Below are 23748 nucleotides of genomic sequence, written 5' to 3' on the forward strand. Positions count from 1 at the left end.
AATAGACACACAAGCCATTTCTTGTAACAGTTTTTGTATGCATTGAGTTTACAACACAGTGATACAGCATGTGATATGGTGATACAGACCATTATGGCAATGTTAGCCAGCATATCAGTAAAAATAACAGGTTAAAACCCAATATATCCCAAACCTTCAGTTTGCATTCGTGATTCCACTTCTTTCCTTCTCTCTCTTTTCTCCATCTCATCTTTGTGAGATCGTTTTCGATCAGGTGACCGAAACTCCTCATCATCTGAGTCATCGCTCTGGACATGAATGAGACTTGAATCTTCTGCTTTGTGTTTCCTCTTTTTACCTAAATTGGTTTATTGTGTAAATGATGTAAAATGGTGGAACAGTCATTTGCCTCAGGCCAAGCCAAAAAATATTTAAAACAAAGCAAATGATAAATTAATCTGCCTTTAAATTAAATCATCAAAAAATATTGCTGACTTTAGTAGAAGTTTTTACCTTGTCTTTTCTTATCTTTGATTCTATCTGCCATGTTTCTATAGGCACCAAAGTCTGTTTCAAGACCATGTTTGTCATGATGGGAAATCTTTATGTCAGCTTGAACACTATCCAATTCAAGTTTGTCCAATACCACCATTGGTTGATTGTAACTATCTCTTCTTTCTTTTCTGTCCGATCCTGGTTGAGCTTGAAATGGTTTGGGTGGAGGTTTTCGCTCACGAAACCTTCGACCTGTTTTTACACAATTGTTTTATGAAGACATGACTATGTAAAAGGCAAAGAAAAAAAATACAGTATAATGCAAGTTCATTGTACAAGGCAACTTACTGTTGGTTATTTCAGATTTTACAAGTAAATGTAACCCTTAATAAATTTGGTTTTGGACATACATTTTTTTCATGAAGATATACCACACACACACTTGGTGATAACAGACTGTGCACAAAATAACACAGTAAAAAACTTTTTGAATCAAGCCAGCTTTAAAGGCCATCACCACAATTCAATCTCAACACATATGCTTGCACACAAAGCGAAACCATGCAAACAGCACAATATACCAACCAGTGTTATCAAGGGGGTCTATTACAACTGCTGAATACAGCTTCCCATTCATCGGCCATTTAGCCACTATGTTGGTGCCCGGCTGTAGTTCCCCAAAACTCGATATCTCAGTGTCATCAGGATACATAACATCTTTTAACTTAAAGATGTCGGCCTCTTCCCCATCAGCAATAAATTTAACCCGTACATGTTGTATACCTGGACAAGTTGGGAAACGTTACAGACAGGAATTTGAGACTGATATAAAGCAATTTTTTTTAAATGACCCAACATGCATATATATCAACAATGTCTTAAGAATCCTTTCACTGTTTGGAAATTCCCTTTAACAAGACAAAGGTATCCTTCTACAATCTGCACACTCAAGCACCATTTTGCTTCTTAAACATCTGTCCTGGCACATCCACCACATAAACCTCAATTTCAAAAACTGGACAAACTTCTTACAAAAACTACACGCTCTGCAATATATCACTTCCTGAAAAATGCAAATTTGTCGCAAGAAAGTAACTCTCAAATTTTTGCATGAAATAACAAAACAACTACCATAGACTCAAGTGAACAAGAAATCTGAAGGTTTTCACTTGAAAAACATAAAATGAAACTCATAGCAACCACACTCCTTCACGTTGGCTTGTTTTGGGGTTTTGCAACTTGCCTGGTAGATGAACTGTGACTAAATTTGGCTTGTTTTGTGGCATAATATTCTTGCTGCTCTCTTGTGAAGAAACACCATTGAAAAGTACAGGACTAGTCTGTGGTGATCCACTTGAACCAGATTTGACGATTTTTAACTTGTTGGTCAGAACTATTATTTTTCTCTTTTGAAACTTTTCTTTTAAAATTGAACCAACTTCAAATTTAGTTCTAAAAACAGCTACTTTGCTGGGTGAATCCACTGATTTTTGCATTATTCTGACAAAACTTAACTGAAACGCCTATAAAACCTGTAAAAATACATGATTAAGAAGATAACATGCATATATATATATGTTTAACACATTTTTTTTCTGAAGTTTCTTGTACATGTAATGCATGATGATTAGAATAATACTGACGTTGCTCCTAATATACTGTTCTGCCTCTGTAGAAACAAAACTGCAGTTACAAAGAAATAAAAGCAAAACTGTTTATGTAGGCTTCAAATATACTCAAATGATTGTAATAAGGAGTACTTTACATTTTAAGAATATAATTTTACTGCTAAGGTTATGTTACCCAAAGCAATAATTTTACTATCTTAAGCTTCTTGAACATTTTTTCTGTGAAATATACGTACAAAAAAAACTTAGATAGCAAACCTTTCTTTTTGGATTTGGAAGAATGTGCAGAGCTATGGTGAGATGAATTTTGATGTCTGTTGCAGGTGGGTGTATATGCCTACAAGAAAAAACAAAATCTATACAAACAAATAATGCGGTTTTCAAACAATCCTCCAACAACTGATGATTTTTGCACAAAAATCTTACAGGTTCTGTGCATAGTTTAGCTTCATATGCACACTATACGTTTAAATTTAAAATTTACACTCATGAATGTAACCAGTGTTTTATACCGGAACGGAACGAAACCAAATAACGTTATTCGTTCTGAGCAAATTATTTATTTCGTTATTTCGTTCTGGACCGATATTTTCATTTCGTTCCGGTCTGACCGAAATAAATATATAACGGTATTTTTCGGTATTTCGGTCTTAACAAAAGAACATTTCTTTGAGGTCTTTACAACTATTAAGCTAAAAAAGAAAGTTGCAACACACAAGAACTAGAAGGGTGGCTTAGCACATTTTGTTGTTGCATTTACACTATAACCTATTTTAAAACATTAATATATTTCCTATGCTTATTTTGTATTGGGTCCCATATTAGCCATTGTCTTTTATAACCTTAGTCGTTTCTGCAGGCAAAAACTCATGGGTCCCCACACATGCAAAGTTGAAAATAATGCAATTCAAGAGATAACCATGAGAAAGTCGGGTGTTGTAAGGTAAAACACAGTGATCGGCACTGGGCTTAAATAATAATACTATGTAGAATACAAACAATAAAATTAGATTCACCCCAGATATTGTTTGAAGCAAGTCCTATTTAATGTTTTAAAAAACTGACCCATTTTAGGGGGCTAGTAGGGTAACTAATTGGGTTCGACACACAAACTAAGAAATATATAAAAACCACAATGACTCAATTAATAGTACTGCAAAATTTCAGCCCAATCCGCCAATGTTTAAAATTTCGACCACTAGACGTGTTTTAAGCAACAACCGTTAATGTTTCTGACGTCATAGGGCTGTTAACAAGCCCCTCACTGCCATGGCGCAAAAATGTTCACCAAGCAACCCACCAACGAACAACATACAACTGGTTGCCCTTGTAACACTATTGAGCACCAGAAATCTTACGTTTGTGGTGCCCAGTAACATACAAATACGTTTTACACTTTAGGGGCTTGTGGGGTAAATGTTAGGACTACAGGGTGGAACACAACAATCGACACCTATAAATGGCATACTATACAAGAAATCCAAATTTCAGCCAATTCTGACACTGTTTAAAAACTCACCCATTTTAGGGGGCTAGCGGGGTAAATACTGGGGTTATCACCAAAAACAAAGTGGGATGCACATATACATAACTATATCTACCATCTGTGTAAATTTCAGCCAAATCCATCAAACATTTGATGGAAAAACGAGTCGGACAAACTTTGGGAAGAAAAAAAAAGTAAGAAAAAAAAAGAAAAAACAAACAAACAATTTGAGTAAAATCAATATGTGTCCCCTTCAGGGAAGGGGACCCATAATTATTGTCGGTAGTTGTTACGTCACATAATATTTGTCAATGATGGTCAAACGGATGTAAATTGTAGGAGATTCAATTTTTATCATAGCTTAACGGAACGAAATACTGGAAATAAAAAATAACGGTATTCGTTCCGTTCCGGTATTTTGAATATTTTTTATTTCGGTATTTAGTTCTGGTATTTGAGCCAAAAATTATTTATTTCGTTCCGGTATAACATTTCGTTCCGTTATGAAACACTGATTGTAACACAGTAAAATTGCATCTTACCTGTGGGGCATTTGAATAGTTAGCTGGTGTGTAAGCTTGATGTTTTATCTGCTGTAATGAAACAGAATCATGACTCTGTCTTTTCACCACTGGCACTGATTCCTCTGGACCTGCTTGCCTTTGGGTATGTATGACATTTGTCATGGGTCTGTCATTTGCATGAAATCGATTTTGCTGATGGCTAGGTTGTGAAAAGTTTTCTGACTGATGTGGGTGAGGGTCCCTAGATTTTGTGCGCTGGAGGTCAGGATGTTGGTTTGCCTGGTGGCCTGGTATCTGCTGGCCTGTATATTGTCTTTGTCCAACAGTTGGTGATATCTGCTGTTGCTGTTGATTTGGATTAAAATGCTTGGTTTCAGCTGGCTGGGGTAATCCCATAGCTTCAGTGTATGGGGGAGGCTTAGAAGTAGCCCGTTGTTGGAACATCTGGTTGGCATTATTGGTTCCTTGTCCATAGTTGTGATAAGACGTTTGTTGCATGTATGGTGGTATTTGGTTTGCTCCATGCAACATTTGCGATGGATAGCCTTGTGGTGATATAAATCCACTTTGTGGAGCACCGTGGCCATAATTTGGGGACGGTGTTGGAACATTGCCATAAGGATGTTGGGCCAGCTGCTGAGGGGTAAAATGAGGTGAAGTAAAATTGCTAGATGATGGAACACGACTATGAGGAGACTGGAAATTTAGTTGAGGATTTGCGAACCCACTGTGGGAGGGGACTTTAGAATGTTGTGACAGGGTTCTGTGCTGTTCTGCTGTATTACTTGGGGGTTGAGCTGGATTTCTTACTTCACCAGGAAGGGTGGGATGCCCAGTAAGTTGACTTGAATTGCCTTGAGGAGCAACTCCACCAGAATACTGCTTTTCTGATGTTTGGTGGCCCCTGCTGCTCTTGTGAAGCTTGTGCTTATGACTTTGTTTCTCAGAGCTTTTGGGCTTGGAGACAGAAGATGGAAAAGCCTGTTGATGCTGGCTGTTGAAGACCTGTTTTATCATAGCAGAAGCAGCATCTTCTACATGTTTTTGACTGTTTCCATCAACAAGCTTAGTGTCTCGATGTCTGGTTGATGAAGGTGCTGTCAGTGCAGAAACAGTAAATGCTTCCTCTGCAACTTTGCCTTGGGTTTCAGCAGAGCCAGGTGTTTTAACTCGACACAACTTTAACTTTAGTGGCCCAGATGAACTGGAACTGTTGTTAGCCGCCGAGACAACTCCATACTCCACACGTTCATCTCCAGAATTCTTCTCTTTAGATTTACTTTTACTTTTTTTCGTCCGTCTGTAAAAAATGCATGGGACTTTAGAATGACAGAATTATTTCATAATGAAAACACTATATTTTCTTACAGATTTATAACCAAAAGCATTAGCTAAACCAGAGGTGGGCAACCTTTGTCACTGTGGGGCCAAATACATTTGCGATATTAGATCGCGGGCAGCACCTTTATATAACACAACACAAGGTGATTTTACTTTGTTGTATACCAAAAATGCCTTACTGCAAGTAAAATTCGCATTCGATTCTCGCAGCATATTGTCAGGCCGCAGAAAAATAACACCGGGCGCACTAATCTGCTCAAAAATATATAATAATTGGACTTGTTTGCCAGAACATTTGAAGTCAAAGTGTCTCTGCGGGCCGCACAACCTTTAATCAAGGGTCGCAGGTTGCCCACCTCTGAGCTAAACACTAACAGATCACACAGTGACAATATATTTTGTTCAGAGAGTAAGATGGTAGACTTACCTTATCTTTAAACAAATTTTAGGGTTTTCCTCAGGTACCACAGACTCTATTGGTGCCACAGTAATAGCAGTGTCCTGGACAGTTTTCTCCTGGTACATATCTTGCTTTGTCTCAGGTTGCTGCATTAGTGGTGCCTAAATAATAAGCAGCAAGCAAGGTTACATTTGTTGTCATTCAACAGCATGTAAACTATGAAACAGTACACATATTTTCCAGACTGCTTTTGCATTTCAGACAACACTACCTTTTCCATGTGTCTAGGATTCCTGGGTTGAGGGGCAACTGCTTGCACAGGCTTAACCACTGGTCGATTGTGGGTACCTAAAACGTTTAATATCGTGTATAATCCAACATTTTTAGAAAAAACTACAAAATAAGCTATTACGCATTGTTCTAATTGAGTACTCAACAATATGATTTTTACCATGTCGAAGCGGGTTGGCTCTGGCGGCTGCAGTTGGATCATTTGGAATAGGATAAGTTGGGACTGAACTATAACATAAAGAAGGGTTGGTCACACTGTTTATAAAATTGGGTGAAGAAATTTAACAAAACTGGAAAAAGAAAAAAAAGACTCACCCAGTGGGGTTAATTGAATGCTGTGAATATGCATCTGAGTGAGACATGGGAATGTTAGGATTCATTCCTGATGCAACCTACCAAAATACAATGGTCATGTAATGGAAACTTATATGCGTGAGTGATGATAAATCCACACGGTATATACAAAGCATTCAAATCCAAAAGCTATTTACAAAACACAAATACAGAAATACACACCAAATTCCTTGAATAAATATCATGTGCATGTTGCATTTGAGGTTGAAACAAAGATCCTGTCGCCATATTAGCATCCCTTTCAAAAGCAAGAGGGCTATTTTAAACAGTGTTAGGTAAGAAACCTACTATATGTTTCATCATCATATTATCCAAAAAAATCAAACAAAACAGGTAAACAAAACTAACAAAACACTTTTGCATAACTTTAACACAGTAGTGCAAAAAACATTTTACACTTCAGCACAAATCTGATAAATAAAAACTTGTATAATATACAGATTCAAGAAATATAACAATGTATTTTAAAATATAAACATGGTACAATGATAAACTAGTGAAATTACCTATATTCAGGCTGATTACCAGTTACTGCATCCATAATATGACTCATAAATGCCGAGTCAGGAGTTTGCAGCAGTTTTGTTGCCATCTCATGGCGGTTTTCAGCATGCTGCATGGGAAGATTTGATACTGCATGGCCATGTTGCACCTCACCAACCACTAATACACATGAAATTTTTTTGACACAACTCATTTCAGATGCAGGACATAGTTTAGCACTAAATTATGGAAAACAACAACACTGGATAGGGTGTTAACAACAAAACTGTCATTTTAACATCATAAAAACTTTCAGAATAAAATTTAATTTGAAAACAGAATTTCTAAGTAACTCACTTAGAAACCATTAAGTTCTACTTACAGTCTGTTATTCCTGGAATAGAATAGGCCGGATTGATGGGAATCTTTGAAAGATCATTTGGAAAGTTCATCTTCAGTTTTTAGTTTAGTGAATGGGCTTACATCTTACATCAAGTATAACATCTGCCTTTTTACACATAATCCCTATAAACACGAAACACCTATTAAAATCACATCAGTTAAAAAACGAAAATATAGTTCATTACCCCCAATGTTAATCAATTGGCATAGTACAACTTTGTTCCTTAATATGTAATACTCTTTAAAGTTTAACCTTTAAAACAAACTTATAAATCTTCATACATAATCATTTGACCAGAAACAACATTTTGGTAGTGATACACATACTGTCAATTAGTAATTATGAATATAAACACAAATTTGATTGTCTTTTGGTGTTGTGCCATCTTCACTTTTGCCCACAAAAAAAACTTATCTGTAAGTTTAATTCTTAGCAGCAACCACAACAAACATTATAATTTGTGAAGGTTTCAATATTTTTAGATGCTAAAAATGCAACAATTAATTGATAACCACATATTAAGTTGTGTACCGTAACGTCTCTTCTCTAATCAGTAACACATAATAACTCAACCATCTTAGGTACACAAGACACGGACTTGAATAACAGCTTTAATAAAAAGCAAATTGCCAGCGACGTAGAGTAAAACGTATTCATTTTTATTAAAACAAACGTTTCGACAAAACTATTGTCATCATCAGTGTAAAATGTAATGCACAAGTGAAAACAAGCGCGTTTATATACAGAATAACTCAACCACTTTTTTCTCAGTAACTACGATTTTTGCAAAAAATTAAAACCACCGAAGGAAACAAAAATATTCACAAAACATATATGTTTCTTGACACTACATTGGATTTGAAAAAACGATTAAAAATATGACAAGTTCCGCCATTTCTCAGCTTCCGAGTTTCTGATAACTTTCTTTGCAAAACAAGATCCGCAAGGTGGGGCTAACGAACAAAGAAATTAATTGAAGCTAGTTTTATTTCTATGAGACCTTGACCACTCACCTACATTTTCAATCCCTTCTGTCCTACAACACATAAACAACTCATCGGGGTTCGCGATTGTAAAGAGATTGTAAAGATTGTTTTATGCAATTAGGTAATCGTAATTTAAACTAATCTTGTCTCATATTAAAGTAATCACGTTTGGCTGTAATCCTCGTTAAAATTACAAAAAAACAAACATATTACAGACACTTTAAAACCACGTATTTGGGACAGCTATGCATTTTAAACAGGTTATTTAGCAAAGTGATAAACAACAAAAAAGCATGTTCTTTTTGGTTTCCAGAATTTCAACCTGAATTTACTGCAAGGTTTGAGCCCTTGGTCGCCAGAATGTCCATTTTCTAAAAGAGAATAAAATTGGTTTATGTATTATGCCACTGTTTATATCACATTGCCACTAAACCAATAAAAATTAAATCCGTTTTTTTATTGTGTGTAAACTCGTCAGTTGTTTTAAAGCAAGTTACAGTTTAGCACCAGTTTTATGCATTTGATTTTTCCAGAAAGCCTTTTTTTAATATTTATGTTTACATCTTCCTTATCGGCTGGGCGAAAAGACTTTTTTGTCACATACCTAAATATGCCGATCGCCAGTGATGAGACATATGACGTTGCGATCATTTAGTTATCGATTACGAGTCACTAGACCACAGTTTACTGAGTCGCATCATCACTCTGACCGCACTTCGAAATGATAAGTGCACGAAAAATGTTGGCCTTTTTAATGTGTCAAAAGTTATGCACATCACATATAAAATTATCATACAACTGTAAATGTTTTCAATTTAATAACGTTGGACCATTAAGACTAGATTAAATCTGTGAACTAAGTTTGGTGCAGGTTAGGAAAATAAACAACAGGTCCAGACTTGAATTGTCTGATTTAAGTGGGCAGGTGGAAGTATGATACATACGGTGTGTCCGAAAAACGTGAACAGAGGCAGTTTTGTCAACCCTGAATAGATTCTCCGTATTTTGGCATGTTTAAATTTAGTTGTTCTTTTTGCGGCTATGGCGATGAAAAATTGTTTGCGATGCGCTCAGCGACCAGCAAGGTAAAAATTCTGTTGGTAGAAAAATTAATTAAGTCAAAATATCCCAAACGTAATATCACGCTAAAGAACAAACGCTTATGATTAACACAATGTGTCATGTCCTATTTTTTCCTGTGGGTATTGATATTAAATAAACAGTGTTTTAGGCGGTGGCTGAAATTGTCCGTCCTGAACTCGTTAGTAAGATCATATAAATTTGTTAAAAAATAAACAAACATTTAAAAAAACAAACTAACTTAATTTCAAAAAGTTCTGTTTTGAACTAAACGCTATGGCAGTGGTTCTTAACCTTTTTGGTGTGGTTTCCCACTAAAGTCAACCACCAACTTCGAATTTCCCCTGTGTTATTTTTATGCTAATGTTTTGTGCCCTACGTTAACAAAAAAAATTATCCTTTCAATGAAATAATTTTGTGAAGCGATTTGGTCTGGAACTCCAAAGGTATACTGCAATCTTAGTTAGTTTAAATAGTGCTTCTGTGAGAGATTAAAGTTTTTGGAATATTGAAGAGTATCCTCTACTTGCAATAGTCATTTATTGCATCACAATCAACAAAGGAAAGGCTTTTATTCGCGCACAACAGCAAAGTCATTGACACTTTTAGTCTTGTCTGTGATGTAACAAACGGCCTTTAGATTTGTATGTGTCTTGTAAGCCTTGCTGAAAATAATCTTACATGTTTTTTTGGGGGAAATAATATTAGTAAAGTAACTTTCAACGATTAATTCAAAGCCGGGTTCCACCCTCGGGCCCGAGTTTGGTCACCTGACTTAGATAATTTCCCTCTGAAAACATTAAATTTCCCACTAGTGGGAAATTTCCCACCGGTTAAGAACCACTGCGCTATGGAATGATCTGATGACAGAACTATTATTTATCCTACTTTTTTTTGCTTTTAAATACTTTTTAAGAAAGGCTTAAGCTTCGTTTAACAATACTACAATGTGAGATAATTCGAGTAAAATGATTTTTCACTTTTATTACAGGCAAGATGTGATTGTCACCGTCATAACGAACAAACAGAAAACAAACAAACAAAAGAAAATCTGCGATGTTGCGTGTGATTGGACTTCAAGCAAAATAAATAAGCCAAGCATAAATAAATTTTGGAAACAAATGAAGTCATGACAGCAGCTCTGGGAAGTTCGAAGAAAAACTCCGACTTTACTGCTTCTCGTCTTTTGTGAAAGAAAATAAATAAATTTAGGGACAAAGGCGACACAACAAACAGATAAACAGGCTATGGACAAGTATGTGGTCCTGAACTTTGTTTTTCAGTTGTTTTCACGGTTTAGCGTGGTAACAAAAAATATAAATAAAAATCTCAACGAAAAGAAAAAAAAATGGAAAGAAAAGGGAGCACCAAACAAACGCGGTCAGAACACACAGCAGCGTATGGAGGGTTTGTCACCGGGAAATACACAAGTGAAAAAAACAAGTAAAAAAACATATGAATTTTGTGCCAAAAAGCCAAGTTGGAAGGATTACTGCAGTTTTACCCCTCAGGACATATTGGCGGGCATTGCACATTTTGCTATCTGCATGTTGTCATTAAACGTCGGTGGCGCGAAGTTCAATCCCATTAGGTCCTAAAAGGCAACGGGAACAGACTTGACAAAATGGATGACTATCGCACTTAACGTCGGCAAACATCAAATGAAAAAGCTCGTGAATCACTTCCAAACGTTTGACCAGACCTGGAAACACGTACGATGACGTCATGGCACACCCAGTGTATGTAGAAAGATTGCGCTCCTGAAAATAAAACATGAAATTTACTAAGACTGCATAAATTAAAACTTGCTGCTGGTATTTGAGAAATATCAAATGTCGACTTTCTATATGTCGTATATATTCATCTTGAGCATTTTTTTATATTGTGCACCCTGTAACAAAATAGGTGGCCTATATTTGACACAAGTCAGACAGCACAATCTTGCAATTAAAACAAGTCAACAAGCTACTTTACAAGTAAATGGAAACACACCTGGTCAATGACAGTAAGATGCATAGCAGACTGTCGGTGCAAGTTGGAAATGTTAATCTTCACATGATCGTTACAGAAGTTGATTTGCAACGTTCCGTCACTGAGGTACATTGCCACATATTCGTCGGTTCGGTGCCAAGTCATCAAGCGTGCGCTGTTGTTCGCCTAAAGGACAAAACCAATGAAAAAATGAACTAACCTACTTGTATCAACTTGACCACAAAAGCTATTTAATTTGTTTGCAATGATAAAACAAAGTAGCTACCTTAGTTGCTGAAGCCACCGACGAGTTCCGACTCAGATTTCGTTCCATGTACGAAATGAAATTACGCAACATATTTACGTAACGCTCCAAAGTGGGCGGCACCTCATCACATGCAAAGTAAACGGCGCCAGTTTGGTCGGCTGATACGTACTCCATCTTTCTGAAAATGAAAAGAAAACATTTACGGTTAGAATAAAATTTCCGGGATCAATAGTTAAACGAAACATGTTCGCCGGTCAAACTTACTTTCCACATGGAAGTGCAGCCAGATGCTTCCCGTCGTTAAACAGAACACAGATGCGGCCGTTAGCGAGTTGGTAGCCAAAGCCGTAACGATTCGAGTAATCAACCCATTTGCTGACCCACGTTGGTGACGATGTTGATTCACCAGCAGTGTTTGGTGACATTGTTGCTTCTGAAATAAACATATACATGTTGGCAAATTTCAATATTTTCATTTGGTCACACATTTTTAAAAAAGTTAAAGTGCGTTTTTTATTTAATTAAAAATAGTCAAAATTTACCTTGTGCAACACTTTCCAATGCGGGTTTCTGATTCGCGGAAGTTTTTTTGCTGTCTTTGAACGTCATGGCAGCGGCACGTACACATTTTCCAGGCGATGGAACTTTACACAGTTGCTTGTGAAGTCGGCTGGCAATGCGACGCACTGGGCTCTTTGTGCCGCTCGATTCGGATAACTTTGCCCTCGAAACTCCTGGGTTTTGTTTTTCCACCTTTCCATCATCCATGTCCCGAGTCGGTGTGTCTACGATGGTCTTTTCGGCAACGTGTGTAATAGATTGTAGGGCGATGGAGTCTTCAGCGGTGGGTGACGTGGGAATTGTGCCTCGAAAGCTTCGCGTTGCGCTTACATCCGGAGTGGCAGTCACAGAGCCAGGTTCGTTTGCAGACGGCGCGATTTCAATCGTGTCCAAATATGAAGAGTGCTGTAAAATCGACGTTGGTAATTAATTTGCTGTCGGTTGCCAATATTTAATACGGTTTAAGAAAAAGTTAATTACAAAATATGCAAATAAATACCAACCTTGGTGAAAAAGGCATGTGACTTGATTTCATCCAAGGTAGGTCGGGATTTTGGTTTCTGTCTTAACATAGATTTTACCAAATCAGCGGCTTCAGGCGAAACAGTGGTGGGAATGCGGTAGTTGTTTTTCAGGATGCACCGGTATGTGTCCTAAAAAAGAAAACATGGTTTAAAATAAACACCAACGCACTTTCATACGTACTGCTAATTATTTTTGTTTTATTGACGTGCAAATTCAATTCTATTAATATCAATATAAACTGACAGGGGACATTTATAAGAGAAATGACTCAACCATTGGAACGCAGGATATCTCGTAACGCGCGCTTGATTTTATTTCACGGGTGCATTAGCGTTAAATGGAGACCCTTTAGGCGTTTCAAGAGCGTCACAACTGTGCGTAACCGACGTGACGTGCAAGCTACGACGCGGTGCTGTTAACTTGACGCTACTTTCTCACATCCAACACCTCAACTATTTTGTTTGATCTACAGTTCTACTTCTGTGAGTAATTCGCGCTATTTGTGCTCATCGATGTGGTTGAAACTGATTAAACACCCCAGTCACGTCGGGATACAAGCGTCGGACAACGGTTGGGAGAATCGGGGCCACACAAGACTGATTAGGTTGACAACAACCACAAAAACGTCTGAAACAGGCTTCGCATTTCATGACTGTTGCGCACGTATTTTTCTAAAGTCCCTTTCGAAGTTGGTACAGACACATTTCGCGTGGCAAAGTGCGGCAGGATTGGCAGTGCTTCCTGTTGATCAGATTCAAATTGGGTGACTCACAAGGGCAAGTCTGTTTTTTATACACTGCTTTTTAGTCCCGAAGTGATCGCGCCTAGACAGTTTTATGCCGTCAAAGACGTTTTTGATGATGCCGGACGTCTACACACGTATATAACTGCCAAACATGAGTTTAATTGCAATTCTGTGCCAGTATGATAACAAGGTTGGTCTCTTAGGAGCTTGACGTCATTCTATCAAAGCACGGCAAGTGAGATATAAATCTCACAGGACTATCAAAATGTAAAACTAGACGATAACCGCTACACGATCCCACACTGCGCCTCCAAATATCTTGAAAAAACAATGTCTATGTGAGTGTTCAGGGCAGTTTGGTTAACCGATTGACCTAACAAGCCGAGGCCGTTCGGTGACCACGTGCGTGCGCAACAGCATTATAATGATACAATGCCATTTCCGCATTCCAACTAGGGGGCAAGAGGATCTAAGGGGTGACGAATAGTTGAAAACAAAACGTCCTTGAGACTACAAAGAATGATTTTGCCCGGTAACGGCAACCTAAGCATTTCTATTGTGCGTGCTTTGGCCAACGCTGCGGTGGCTTAAACTCCGCGTACGTGAACAAAGCGAAGTAATGTAAACGTGCAATGACGAAACAACTTTTACAGCGGTTATAGGCTATCAAAAAATGACATGGCAGTTCACATCGCTTGATCTCACAGCATGCAGTAGCCTTGAACTGTTAACGTGAAAATATCGACCTACGCTTGGTCTTGACCCATTTGCCATTAAACATTTAAAGGGCTTTCATTTAAAAAACGTACTCTTAAGCAGGCGGTTTCAAAGGGTGGCTTTCCAACAAGCAAGGTGTACAGCAAGCATCCCAAAGCCCAAATGTCGGCCTCCGGTCCATGACCTTGCCGTTGTAATACTTCGGGAGCAATGAAGTTTGGTGTGCCGCATATGGTCCTGGAATGGAGAAAGCAATATGTTAATAAAAGTGCCACCTTTAAACAAAAGAACTGCTGGGGTTGGTTATTATAATTTACATACTTCTTTTTTCCGGCATCCATCTTCGCAGCCAGGCCGAAATCACCAATTTTTACGGTCATGTCGTCGGTGAGGAGAATGTTTCCTAGCTTCAGGTCACGGTGAATAATGCCCTTGCCGTGAAGGTGGCTCAGACCTTCAACAATTTGTCTGGTAATGTTGCACACTTCTTGTTCGACGAGGTATTGCTTGCGGCGCAAATACTGTGCCAAGCTCTGTATGACAAACAAGAGCGGCGTTAAAACCAAAGGCCACTTAACACCGCAAAACAGCAGCATAATTGTTAGTCAAGTTCACTGAAACGCTGCGGGTTATATCCGAAAAAAACACAGCAACAGTTTGCGACAGCTAATTGCTCCCACACGCTGCATGCAAAGTATATATTGGCACATATGTTAGGTTTGGCTTTGTATCATGCCTAAAAACAACAAACCTTTTTATTGCAGAGTTCCAATAGAATGCAAATGGCAGATTCGTCTTCGAAGCTGCTGTAATAGCTAACAATGTTGCGGTGACCGCGAACTGTTTGCATTAACTCAACTTCTTGTTCGACTTTTTCGCGTTGTTGGGGCCGAACAAGGCGGGATTTGTCGATAATTTTCGCAGCACAAGAACGTGGTTGTAGTCGTTGACATTCGGGCTGGTTGATTTGAACCACTTCATAAACACGAGCAAAACCGCCCTGGAAAAATAAACACTGACACCTTAGGAGCTGGATATAGATGTTTGACAGTTTAATGAGTCGATCTTTGGGCTGATCAAAGCAATGCAAACAACATCATACAGTCAGTTGCAACAGGTGGCAAATGGCTTCAGGTCAACTAGCACACAATTTAATTCCAGCGTGTTCGACAGAACTGGCCCAGGATAAAGTTTTATCCGGAAGCATGGAAGCTCACACAGTTTACAATCGATGCTACAACAACAAACATTAGGGCCACGTCAAAGGCAATTTTTTGCCCGTGGTAAATTGGTTGCCAATTTTACCCAAACCAAGCGCCTGCCTACGCAAAACGAACCGACGCATCGTTTCGCTTTAGATCTGAACCAACCAAATTATGACGTTAATCAGGCCAGCTGCACGCTGTTTCCATCAGCGCGATTTCTGTTCTGAAGGAAGTTGTTGGTGCGATCATTTCCTGGCCCTTCGCCACGCGTCATCATCGCGCATTACACAACTCGGGTATTTTTAATTTCGCTCGACCATGTTTCGCGACGTCATTTGCCACTGGATTTTGCGTCAGTGTCGGTCAAACCAAAAATGGTTTTAGAAAAATTTACCATAATCTAAATTACCTTTCCCAAAAGCCGTTTCTTCTCGTAAATATTTTCGGTGGCCGGATCCACTAAACGACGAGTTTCCTCAGGTATAACATGATCGGATTTGGTCGAAGATGCAGAAGAGATCTTTCTCGCGCGGCGGTGAGTTCTGGCAGTGCTGGGCAGTTTTACTTGTAAAGATGATGTCGTTGTATCTCTGTGTCCAAGGTCCGAATGAATGTGATTTCGCAGGACGCTGCTGTTGTTATTGTTGTTGCATTTAGCGTAAACAGCGCCATTAATGTTCATCTTTGAAGTTTCAACATTTGGTTTGGTTTTATGCGATTCTGATTCACAGCAGGAGGAGGCAGCGGATGAATATGCAGATGATGGAGCCGTTTCTTGCCCGGAAGACGCAGGAATACTCAAGTATGTGGACGGACAATGCGTTGAGCAGGCCGAACTTCGTCGGGAAACAGAAAAATTACTGAAGGACTCCCGAAGTTTATCGTGCAGCGTCGTACATATACCACTGTCGGCTTCCATTTCACTGTGCTTCATATTGTCGTTGTTGGCCTGCTTCATAGAACGCTGCTTCGTATAACTGTAATGCGTTTCAGCTGTAATGTCGCACATATTTATAAGTGTATATTTCACTGTAGTCGTTTCAGCTCGCCTGCAACACACAAAAAATTATGCAAACTTGTTCATTGACTTGATATTATGAAATAAACTGACAAGAAACAACAACAACACAAGCCCACAGCCAAAGCGGCCACGACTGTTTGACGTTACGCACAGCAACAGACAAATAAGCTGTTCGAAAGCAACGCGCCTTTCCTTTTTCCTTTTTCGCTTCAAGCGAGCCACCAGCAAAAAGAAACGGAAAGTTTCGCGACGTGGCGCAACTCACTTCTCCCTGTACGGAGCAATCAGCTCTTGTACCCGCCGTGGTCAGATAACATTCGAAATTGGCTGTGTTCTTGATTTGCTGAGAGGGGCCAACAGTGCTTGTATTCGGCATGTGGTCAACTTCGTGTAGTCGGTGATGTAGTTTTAATAGCGACCACACACGCTCTTTTTATTTCTCAAATAAGGAGTTAATGATTGTTGGTAAACATTCCTTCACTGCATCGTCACCGTGTTCAATATCAAAGGTGTAACTATTTGATGCGAAGGCTGGAAGTGACGCAACTGCTTCGCGATCTGATTTGATGAGATGGTCGCAACTGGACACTTGTTTAGACGTTCGGTTATATATGAGCAGATCGATTGTTACAAAGACTGTAATGTGTCAGACCGTCAGTGGTAACATGAGCGATTCCCGTTAATTATTGTTTCGCTGCGTAAGTAAAATTCCTTTTCCTCTCTTAACGTTCGACACACCTTTGGGGGCGGCATCAGGTGCTCTACTGGAATGCTGACGTCATTATTGCGCCACTGTGGTACGCACATAGGATCAAAGTGCACGATGCAAAATAAAGCAGTACACTCGTCTGTCATGTCTGGCGACTTTTGGCTAATCGTAAATCTATTTGCTGTCTTGTTTCTATTTTTGGTAACAAATGAAGTTTTGCCACAATTAATGAGCAGTGCATGCGAGCCGGTGTTCAAAACAGAGCTTGTACAAATTGCCAGAACACGTTGCACGGTTTGCGTCACTATGGAAACTTGTCAATACTGGATCCGTTCTTGGCGACGACTGGTTCTGGCGTTTCAAAGCCCTTCGCTTACGGTTCACGTCGTTCTTTGTGGCGCAGACAATACATTACAGTCCCTTTGTCAATCATAAAATGAAAGAGGTGGATCCCCGTCATTCCTGGTCTCTTAGGTCATGTTTGTTTATCAGTGCGGAAACGTTCCTATTGGGACATCATTACACTACTGTCAAACTAGGTTCTGACTTGTCCGTTTGAAGAGTGATGTAATTAGTTCGGGTATTTTTTCGACCGCAAAAAGGCGTTACCGCAATTGTTTTTGTCTTGTTGTGGTTGCCAAAGAGGTAACTATAACGGTTGAAATACGAACGACTCACATTTAGAATACGCGTGATGTTTGTTTCGGTCACATCGCTTTGTATTAAACAGTTTGGTCAAGTGCTATTCCCTTTTAATTATATTACTCTTTCTACCTATCTTATCTTTTGTGGTGGACTGCGAATACGTTTGTATGCGGTGTCTGGATATCGCTCTTCGCAACCCAGCATTTAAAACATTCCCCAACTGAGCCTGACTAAGATGCATTCCAATGTTGTGATAATATTTCCTTGGATGCGGACGTACGCTTCCCTACGTCACACTGTATCGAGACATCCAGGATATTTCCATGTTAGCCTTTCCAAAACCGAAACAACCTTATCGAGCCAGGTTTCACATGTGTTTGAACTGTAATTCCCTGACAATGGACTTCACGCGCCAATTAGACCGTTTTTGGATTTTCATATAAAGCGAAATTTATGATTGCCGGTTACCAGAGCAATATTTTTTTTTATTATTTGCATAATCAGGAGTACTACTAAACCGCAGTTGTGGATATTTAAACATCGTGTCAACTTACAAAAATGCCAAAGCACCTTAACAAACACAGCCCAAAACTGCCACATGCTTGTCGTTTGACGTCATTAATGGACAAATGGCCACTTGCCGTATGGAATAGTAATTTTATGACTGTGCTGTTAAGTTGTTCGCCCTCGCCAAGTAATTGCAGCTTATTAGCGAACAAAGTTGTAACAGCTTAACTTGGCAGGGGGCTGTGTTGCTTTTGTGATCGTGACACGATTTTCCACTGTCCTTACGTCAGTGGGACCACCGTATAGGATGGCGTGGTGCGTATTAAATCTCGCTCACAACGACTGGTTTCGGCAGAGATCCAACGAAGAGCAGCCGTTCCGGTGAACAAAAGTCACCTCCGCGGCCTGATCGCTAGTTAAGACACGGAAAACTACATGGCCGGTTCGTGGAAATAAGGCGAAGTTGTATTTACCTAAACCTGTCACCTCCGACAAGTGCCAACAAGTACCAGACTGAAGGGGGTTGAGAACTTCTCATTTTTATGTCCTCGGTCATTAGCGACGAATAATCAAAAATACATCAAACGCTTTTATGGAATTTTTTGCCTCATGCGAATAGAAGAATCCTATCAAACTCGAATTTGTGCTTCGAACATGGGTTTCTGGTGGGAATCGGACATTAGGAAAATGTCAATCGAAAGTATAAGGGCGTGGTGTGCTATGCAAAACGCGACTACGTTCGTTTGCCTTTTAATAAAACTGTTTCCTGTCGCGCCATATTATTCATTGCACAGGCGACCGATTTGTTTGCAGGAAACCGTTTGTTCCCTGGCATTTGCTGTGCAACGTGGAACTTTGCTCTTGCTTATCTGCTGCGAAGCCGGTCGTGCAACAAGTTCCCGAATAGACATGGGCAGGAGAAAGATACCCCAATGTTTATGCTTAACGCGATTACTGGCTTTGATTCTTGACAAAGTGTGAGGCCAAGTGTGCACGGCAACAACACACGCATCCTTACATGGAAAAATATTGTTAAAGCGATCGCACACCAGGCAGTTTTGGAACAGGCCTAATGGAGATTAGAGATAGGCTGTCGAAGATCTTAGCGATAGCGGTTAATAAGTGCTCTTGAAGCATGTTCTATGAAGGTCTTTGCATATACTAACGACTTTAAAAATACATTTTCGTCTCGTGCCGTGGGCGTTCAAGAAGATTGTATACATGAAGATGTCAAGGAATCTATGGCCGGTCGGTGATTTTTTCTGCACTGGCACAAGCGCTTGATAGGCGTATGCTTGCGGTCAACATTCGCACGCCCTTTGCATTCTATTTTTATCCATGAACGTGAAAGACCGTAACGCAAACTAACCTTATGATTAGGGCTTTATCCAGAGCCCATGATATTTTTTGGTAACATTGAACAAGGCAATGGATAGCTGTTATTACGGAACTCGAAATGAGCATTTTCACATCCGACAATGTTGGTCTTTGTTCTTCCAATCCTATTTTAACTTTAGACTCAAACGGAAAGGCAATCCCTATGACAACTGGGCTTTCCTTACTTTCTTGTCATCTTGCTGTAAGTGCTTGGCTTTGTTGTTCAAATAGGAAGCTTGATAGCGCTGTGAAGTGTGTCTTTGATACAGCTTAAACCGCCTCCTAACTAAAAGAACTTCTGTAATTGTCGGCGCTTAAGACAAATATAGCGAATTCGATAAGCTTGTGCGTCACAAGAAGGTTTGGAAGTTAAGGAGTGATCAAGTGTTTACATCTTCACCCTGACACTTCGGTCAGCTGGTTTAAAGCGTGTTTCCGATTTCCAAAGCGAGAAACGTGGAAAAGCGACAACAACAACACAAGGCACCTGATCACGACAAGGCTATTTGGGGTGGGTAAGCCTCGGGATAAGTCACGACTTGAGACTTTAGCATGCGTGCCCTTCTACCTACCTTCAATTATCATGGGAGCAAAAGCAAACACAAGATTTGGTCACAAGTCACTACCTTATAAAACAGGGAACGCGTAACATTTATAGTTTGTGTTTTTTTGTCTTGAGTATAACACAACGTGTGATTATCGAACGCCACGCTAGTATCGGTTGGAATTTTGGTTCCCTAATGTCACCCCATTTATTTCCAGCGCTTTTTAATTCGTATTTCATAGTAAAATACCACGTGTAGCCTAAATTAGAAACCTCAGTCACTCCGACAGCGCCTGCGCATCATTTCCTTTTCCAATGACACACAAAAACGGTCGACCACAGACTTCCAAAGGCGTCGAGTGTTTTGGTGGACAGGCTTCACCGCAGGGTGATAAAGCAAGGACCACCACTAAAAAGAAGGTCGCGACTTTAAAGCGTTTCACATCGGCTCGGTTTCCTCATTTGATATATCATCGTGTGTGATGTGCCACCAAAAACATCGACATGAGACGGCGCTTAATGTTTTTCTAAATTGTGCGGCTTTATATCGATTGAACTGGCGCGATGAAGCGATTGCAGCAATATAATTTAATAACAACGAAATCGCGTTTTGGTTCCTTATTTAAGAAGACTTCAACAAAACATACCGGACACACAGGGTGATTTTATCTCAATTTTCCGCGTTATGTTAGATTAAGAACAACTTGTTGAACAACGACTTTCTCCCGTTGCATTAACGGTAAGTCGGCGAACAATTGTCATTAAAATCCACTTGCACATGCAAAAAGCACTGTTGTCATGTTTAACCATGTAATTTTTCAAAGCCAAATTTTCGTGACCTGATCTTATAGGCAGCGGTCTGGGGTTGGTTAGGGCGAGTCCAATAAAACTGTTTGCTAATATTTTATGCACGACCATGCCCCCGCAAAATAGTTGTCTCACCGAGATGGATTTATTTATCTAACGGGTGCGTCGTTTGTGCGATATCCCAGGCCCACACAAAACATCATCGGCTAAATGTTTTGAGATCGGCTGCAGTTTTGTGCACTTTTAAAACTCCGCCTAGGCATAGTTTGTTATTATTTCGCAATCTTGTGAATCCCAGCAATTTTCGCTGTTTGGCCTTCAGTAAACAACGGCCTACCGAGACGAAACCAGCAAGCCCAAATGCTCAAATGCTCAAATGCTCAAATGCGGATAAACGAGACCGCAAGTGTAAACCTCAGCCAAAAGATGCAATCATACTTACTTTAAACTGATTGTTGTTATTTATGTTATCCGTTGGTACGCGGCGTTAATTTGTTATGGTCGGCGATGTTATCTTGCTCGCTTGCCTAAGTTTCAGACCAGAATCCGTGCGAGGATTGACAACTACGGGGTTCCGCCTTTCACGAATCGGTTTCGCAGTTATGCAAGCCTTGTATAAACACTCGCCTAACATGCACGCTCTGTGAAAAGTCTGTGAAAAGATAAACCGAACCAACCAACTATATATTCTGTTTCTGTCAAAGACTGATTGTATAGCGTAAAAACGAATGCTGTCCATCTGTTTTATCTGTGCACATGACCATTCAGTTGGACACAGTATCGAATGTGGCTCGTGGCCGTTTCACAAAGGCTAATTGCACGCCCTGGGGAGAGATATATCCGAAGTGGACATTAAAGTAGCAGATCTTTTAGATGAAACTTGATCTTCTTTTGGGAATAACTTTTATCCTGTTTTAAGTTTTCGGAGTGCTCACAGCGATATGAATTTGCATTAATGCGTAACTTTAGGGGTAAATTCAACGCAAATAGTTTTAAACGAAGCTAAAGCAATCGTTAACCTTTTAGAAACAGCGACTAGCTAATGCAAAAAAGATAGATGTAACATTTTTCAAAACGCAATGTTTCTCAATATAGTTTTAGACAAAACAAGTGAAACTGTAAACTTATTCTTACATTGACACATTATAAACTTGCTTTCTATTCGACTTAACAATTCCGTATCTGGGTTTGCATCAGAAAAATGTCAAGTATTGGAAATGAGAAACGATCAAAGAATGTGAAATTGCCACGTTGACCGGTGGGAGTTTTTTTTAAAATATAAGTCGACTTTTCTTCCTCGTGGTTTTTGTATGATAATTTGGCAAGCATTAACATCATTATTCCGGTTGTTAAATTTAACGAGTAAACTCAATGCATGTTGTAAAATGCAGTGATGTAAAGGTGCATCGGAGTTCAACTTACCACACCTAAACTCAAATCTATAGCGTTTTCTGCTGCTGCACGCGCTATGCATAGCTCTCCATGGAGAGGCAATTTTGAGTCACGTTTAACGGGCGTTGTTAACAGGCAATGATTCATTACCTGTCATATTTACCTGTAGTTTCGGATTTATTTTTACAACATGTCCACACAGAGCAAAGTAGAACCTGAATGGAACGGCTATTTTCGCACGTCGCTTGTGTCCCGCGGCCAAAATTTTTTACATCATCCTTTAGTTGCATCGGAAAAAGTAGTTCGCTCCGCAGAATCAATCAACAAACACGATCAGCATGTTCAGGTGGATTGCCGGGCCGCTTCACCGAAAAAGTTATTACATGACAAACCAGTGCAGTAGATAATGCCGGCCCGTTCCAACCGCCTTCACGAATCTAAACCATGTTAATAACCCGACATGTTTACACGTGATATATCTGATTGCAAACTGGCGATGCGCCACGTCGGTTTCACAGATACAGCGCAGCCTTTTTTGGTCACACAGTTCTCTACAAATCGAACAAACAGTTTTTTAATGTTTGTGCGCATGTCAGCGTTACACCTTCAGATTTTTGATCTCCTTAAGCTATAAAAAGAAGTTTAACATCGAGTAAAGTATACACAAACAATTTGTTTAGTTATATTGCAACATTATTATACCTTTTTCGATCTTGAAGCATTTTGCAAGTAACCTGCGTGTGACCTAACAACGAAACATGTTTTATACTTGTTGTGAGGTGATGTAATAATTTAGTCATAAAATTTTACAGAACTTATGCAATGTCCCGTATAGCAACAGAATTTCTTGCTTTTGGTGTAATAAATGTTGAAATCAGTGTATTCCTCCTTATAAGAAAAAAACAAATATGACATAAAAAAATATAGCAATTTGAAATAGACCTTATAATTAGGGATGTTCATTGTGAACCGGGTTCAAATTATAATGGACATAATAATGTATAAACAAAAATATTGTGTAACATTTCCAATGTAATTTTTTTTCAGTTTTCATGAAATTCCTCCCGAGGGAGGAATTCCTCCCCGGTTGGGAACCACTGGTTTAAATGGTAAAACAAAACAAATATTGGGGCCCAACCAAACGTCAGAAACAATCGACTACACGTAGGAAGTGTGTTGGATAATTGCGGCTGACATTAGAATGCTACTCACTTGATCGTTGTCTCTACGAATGACCTTCACATGTGCCTTAGCAAAATGCGTTTTAGCACAAATTTCCCACGAAAGGCCGCGCACCAAGTTATAAATAATGGTTCCCTTGT

The 23748-nt window shown here is 39.4% G+C and overlaps 2 protein-coding genes across 2 annotated transcripts in view; both read right to left on the reverse strand.

Moving 5' to 3' along the window:
* The window catches only part of LOC145224842 (nipped-B-like protein A), a 23285-nt gene extending 14967 nt beyond the window's left edge, over window positions 1-8318 (reverse strand). The window contains exons 1-12 of the mRNA XM_080091429.1: window positions 7346-8318; window positions 6987-7143; window positions 6643-6718; window positions 6442-6518; window positions 6287-6354; window positions 6107-6183; window positions 5863-5996; window positions 4113-5394; window positions 2343-2421; window positions 1042-1239; window positions 475-708; window positions 155-319 (exon numbers count right to left, since the gene is read on the reverse strand). Of these exons, the coding sequence (XP_079947555.1) occupies window positions 155-319; window positions 475-708; window positions 1042-1239; window positions 2343-2421; window positions 4113-5394; window positions 5863-5996; window positions 6107-6183; window positions 6287-6354; window positions 6442-6518; window positions 6643-6718; window positions 6987-7143; window positions 7346-7415 (2617 nt within the window). The 5' untranslated portion in view covers window positions 7416-8318. The remainder of the gene's footprint in view (window positions 1-154; window positions 320-474; window positions 709-1041; window positions 1240-2342; window positions 2422-4112; window positions 5395-5862; window positions 5997-6106; window positions 6184-6286; window positions 6355-6441; window positions 6519-6642; window positions 6719-6986; window positions 7144-7345) is intronic.
* Window positions 8319-10396: 2078 nt separating this feature from the next.
* On the reverse strand, window positions 10397-16589 carry LOC145224280 (serine/threonine-protein kinase PLK1-like). Its single transcript, XM_080090746.1, has 10 exons — window positions 15834-16589; window positions 14971-15219; window positions 14541-14752; window positions 14312-14456; window positions 12736-12885; window positions 12214-12637; window positions 11936-12104; window positions 11690-11849; window positions 11425-11589; window positions 10397-11192 (listed from the first exon to the last, which is right to left on the reverse strand). Exons 1-10 carry the CDS (start codon window positions 16431-16433, stop codon window positions 10989-10991), a joined length of 2478 nt encoding a protein of 825 aa, XP_079946872.1. The 5' UTR covers window positions 16434-16589; the 3' UTR covers window positions 10397-10988.
* Between the last annotated feature and the right edge of the window lie 7159 nt (window positions 16590-23748).

Source organism: Phallusia mammillata, chromosome 4 (genome assembly GCF_965637545.1).
Source record: "Phallusia mammillata chromosome 4, kaPhaMamm4.hap1.1, whole genome shotgun sequence".
Classification (NCBI taxonomy): Eukaryota; Metazoa; Chordata; class Ascidiacea; order Phlebobranchia; family Ascidiidae; genus Phallusia; species Phallusia mammillata.

Bases quoted from the DNA above. Each gene is read 5' to 3' on its own strand.
- LOC145224280 (XM_080090746.1), bottom strand. From the start codon at position 16,433: ATGTGCGACATTACAGCTGAAACGCATTACAGTTATACGAAGCAGCGT. The intron at 14,753-14,970 runs GTTTGTTGTTTT...TTTGTCATACAG, and splicing joins TGGAACTCTGCAATAAAAAG to AGCTTGGCACAGTATTTGCG. The intron at 12,886-14,311 runs GTACGTTTTTTA...TTTCTTTTTTAG, and splicing joins TTGAAACCGCCTGCTTAAGA to GACACATACCGGTGCATCCT.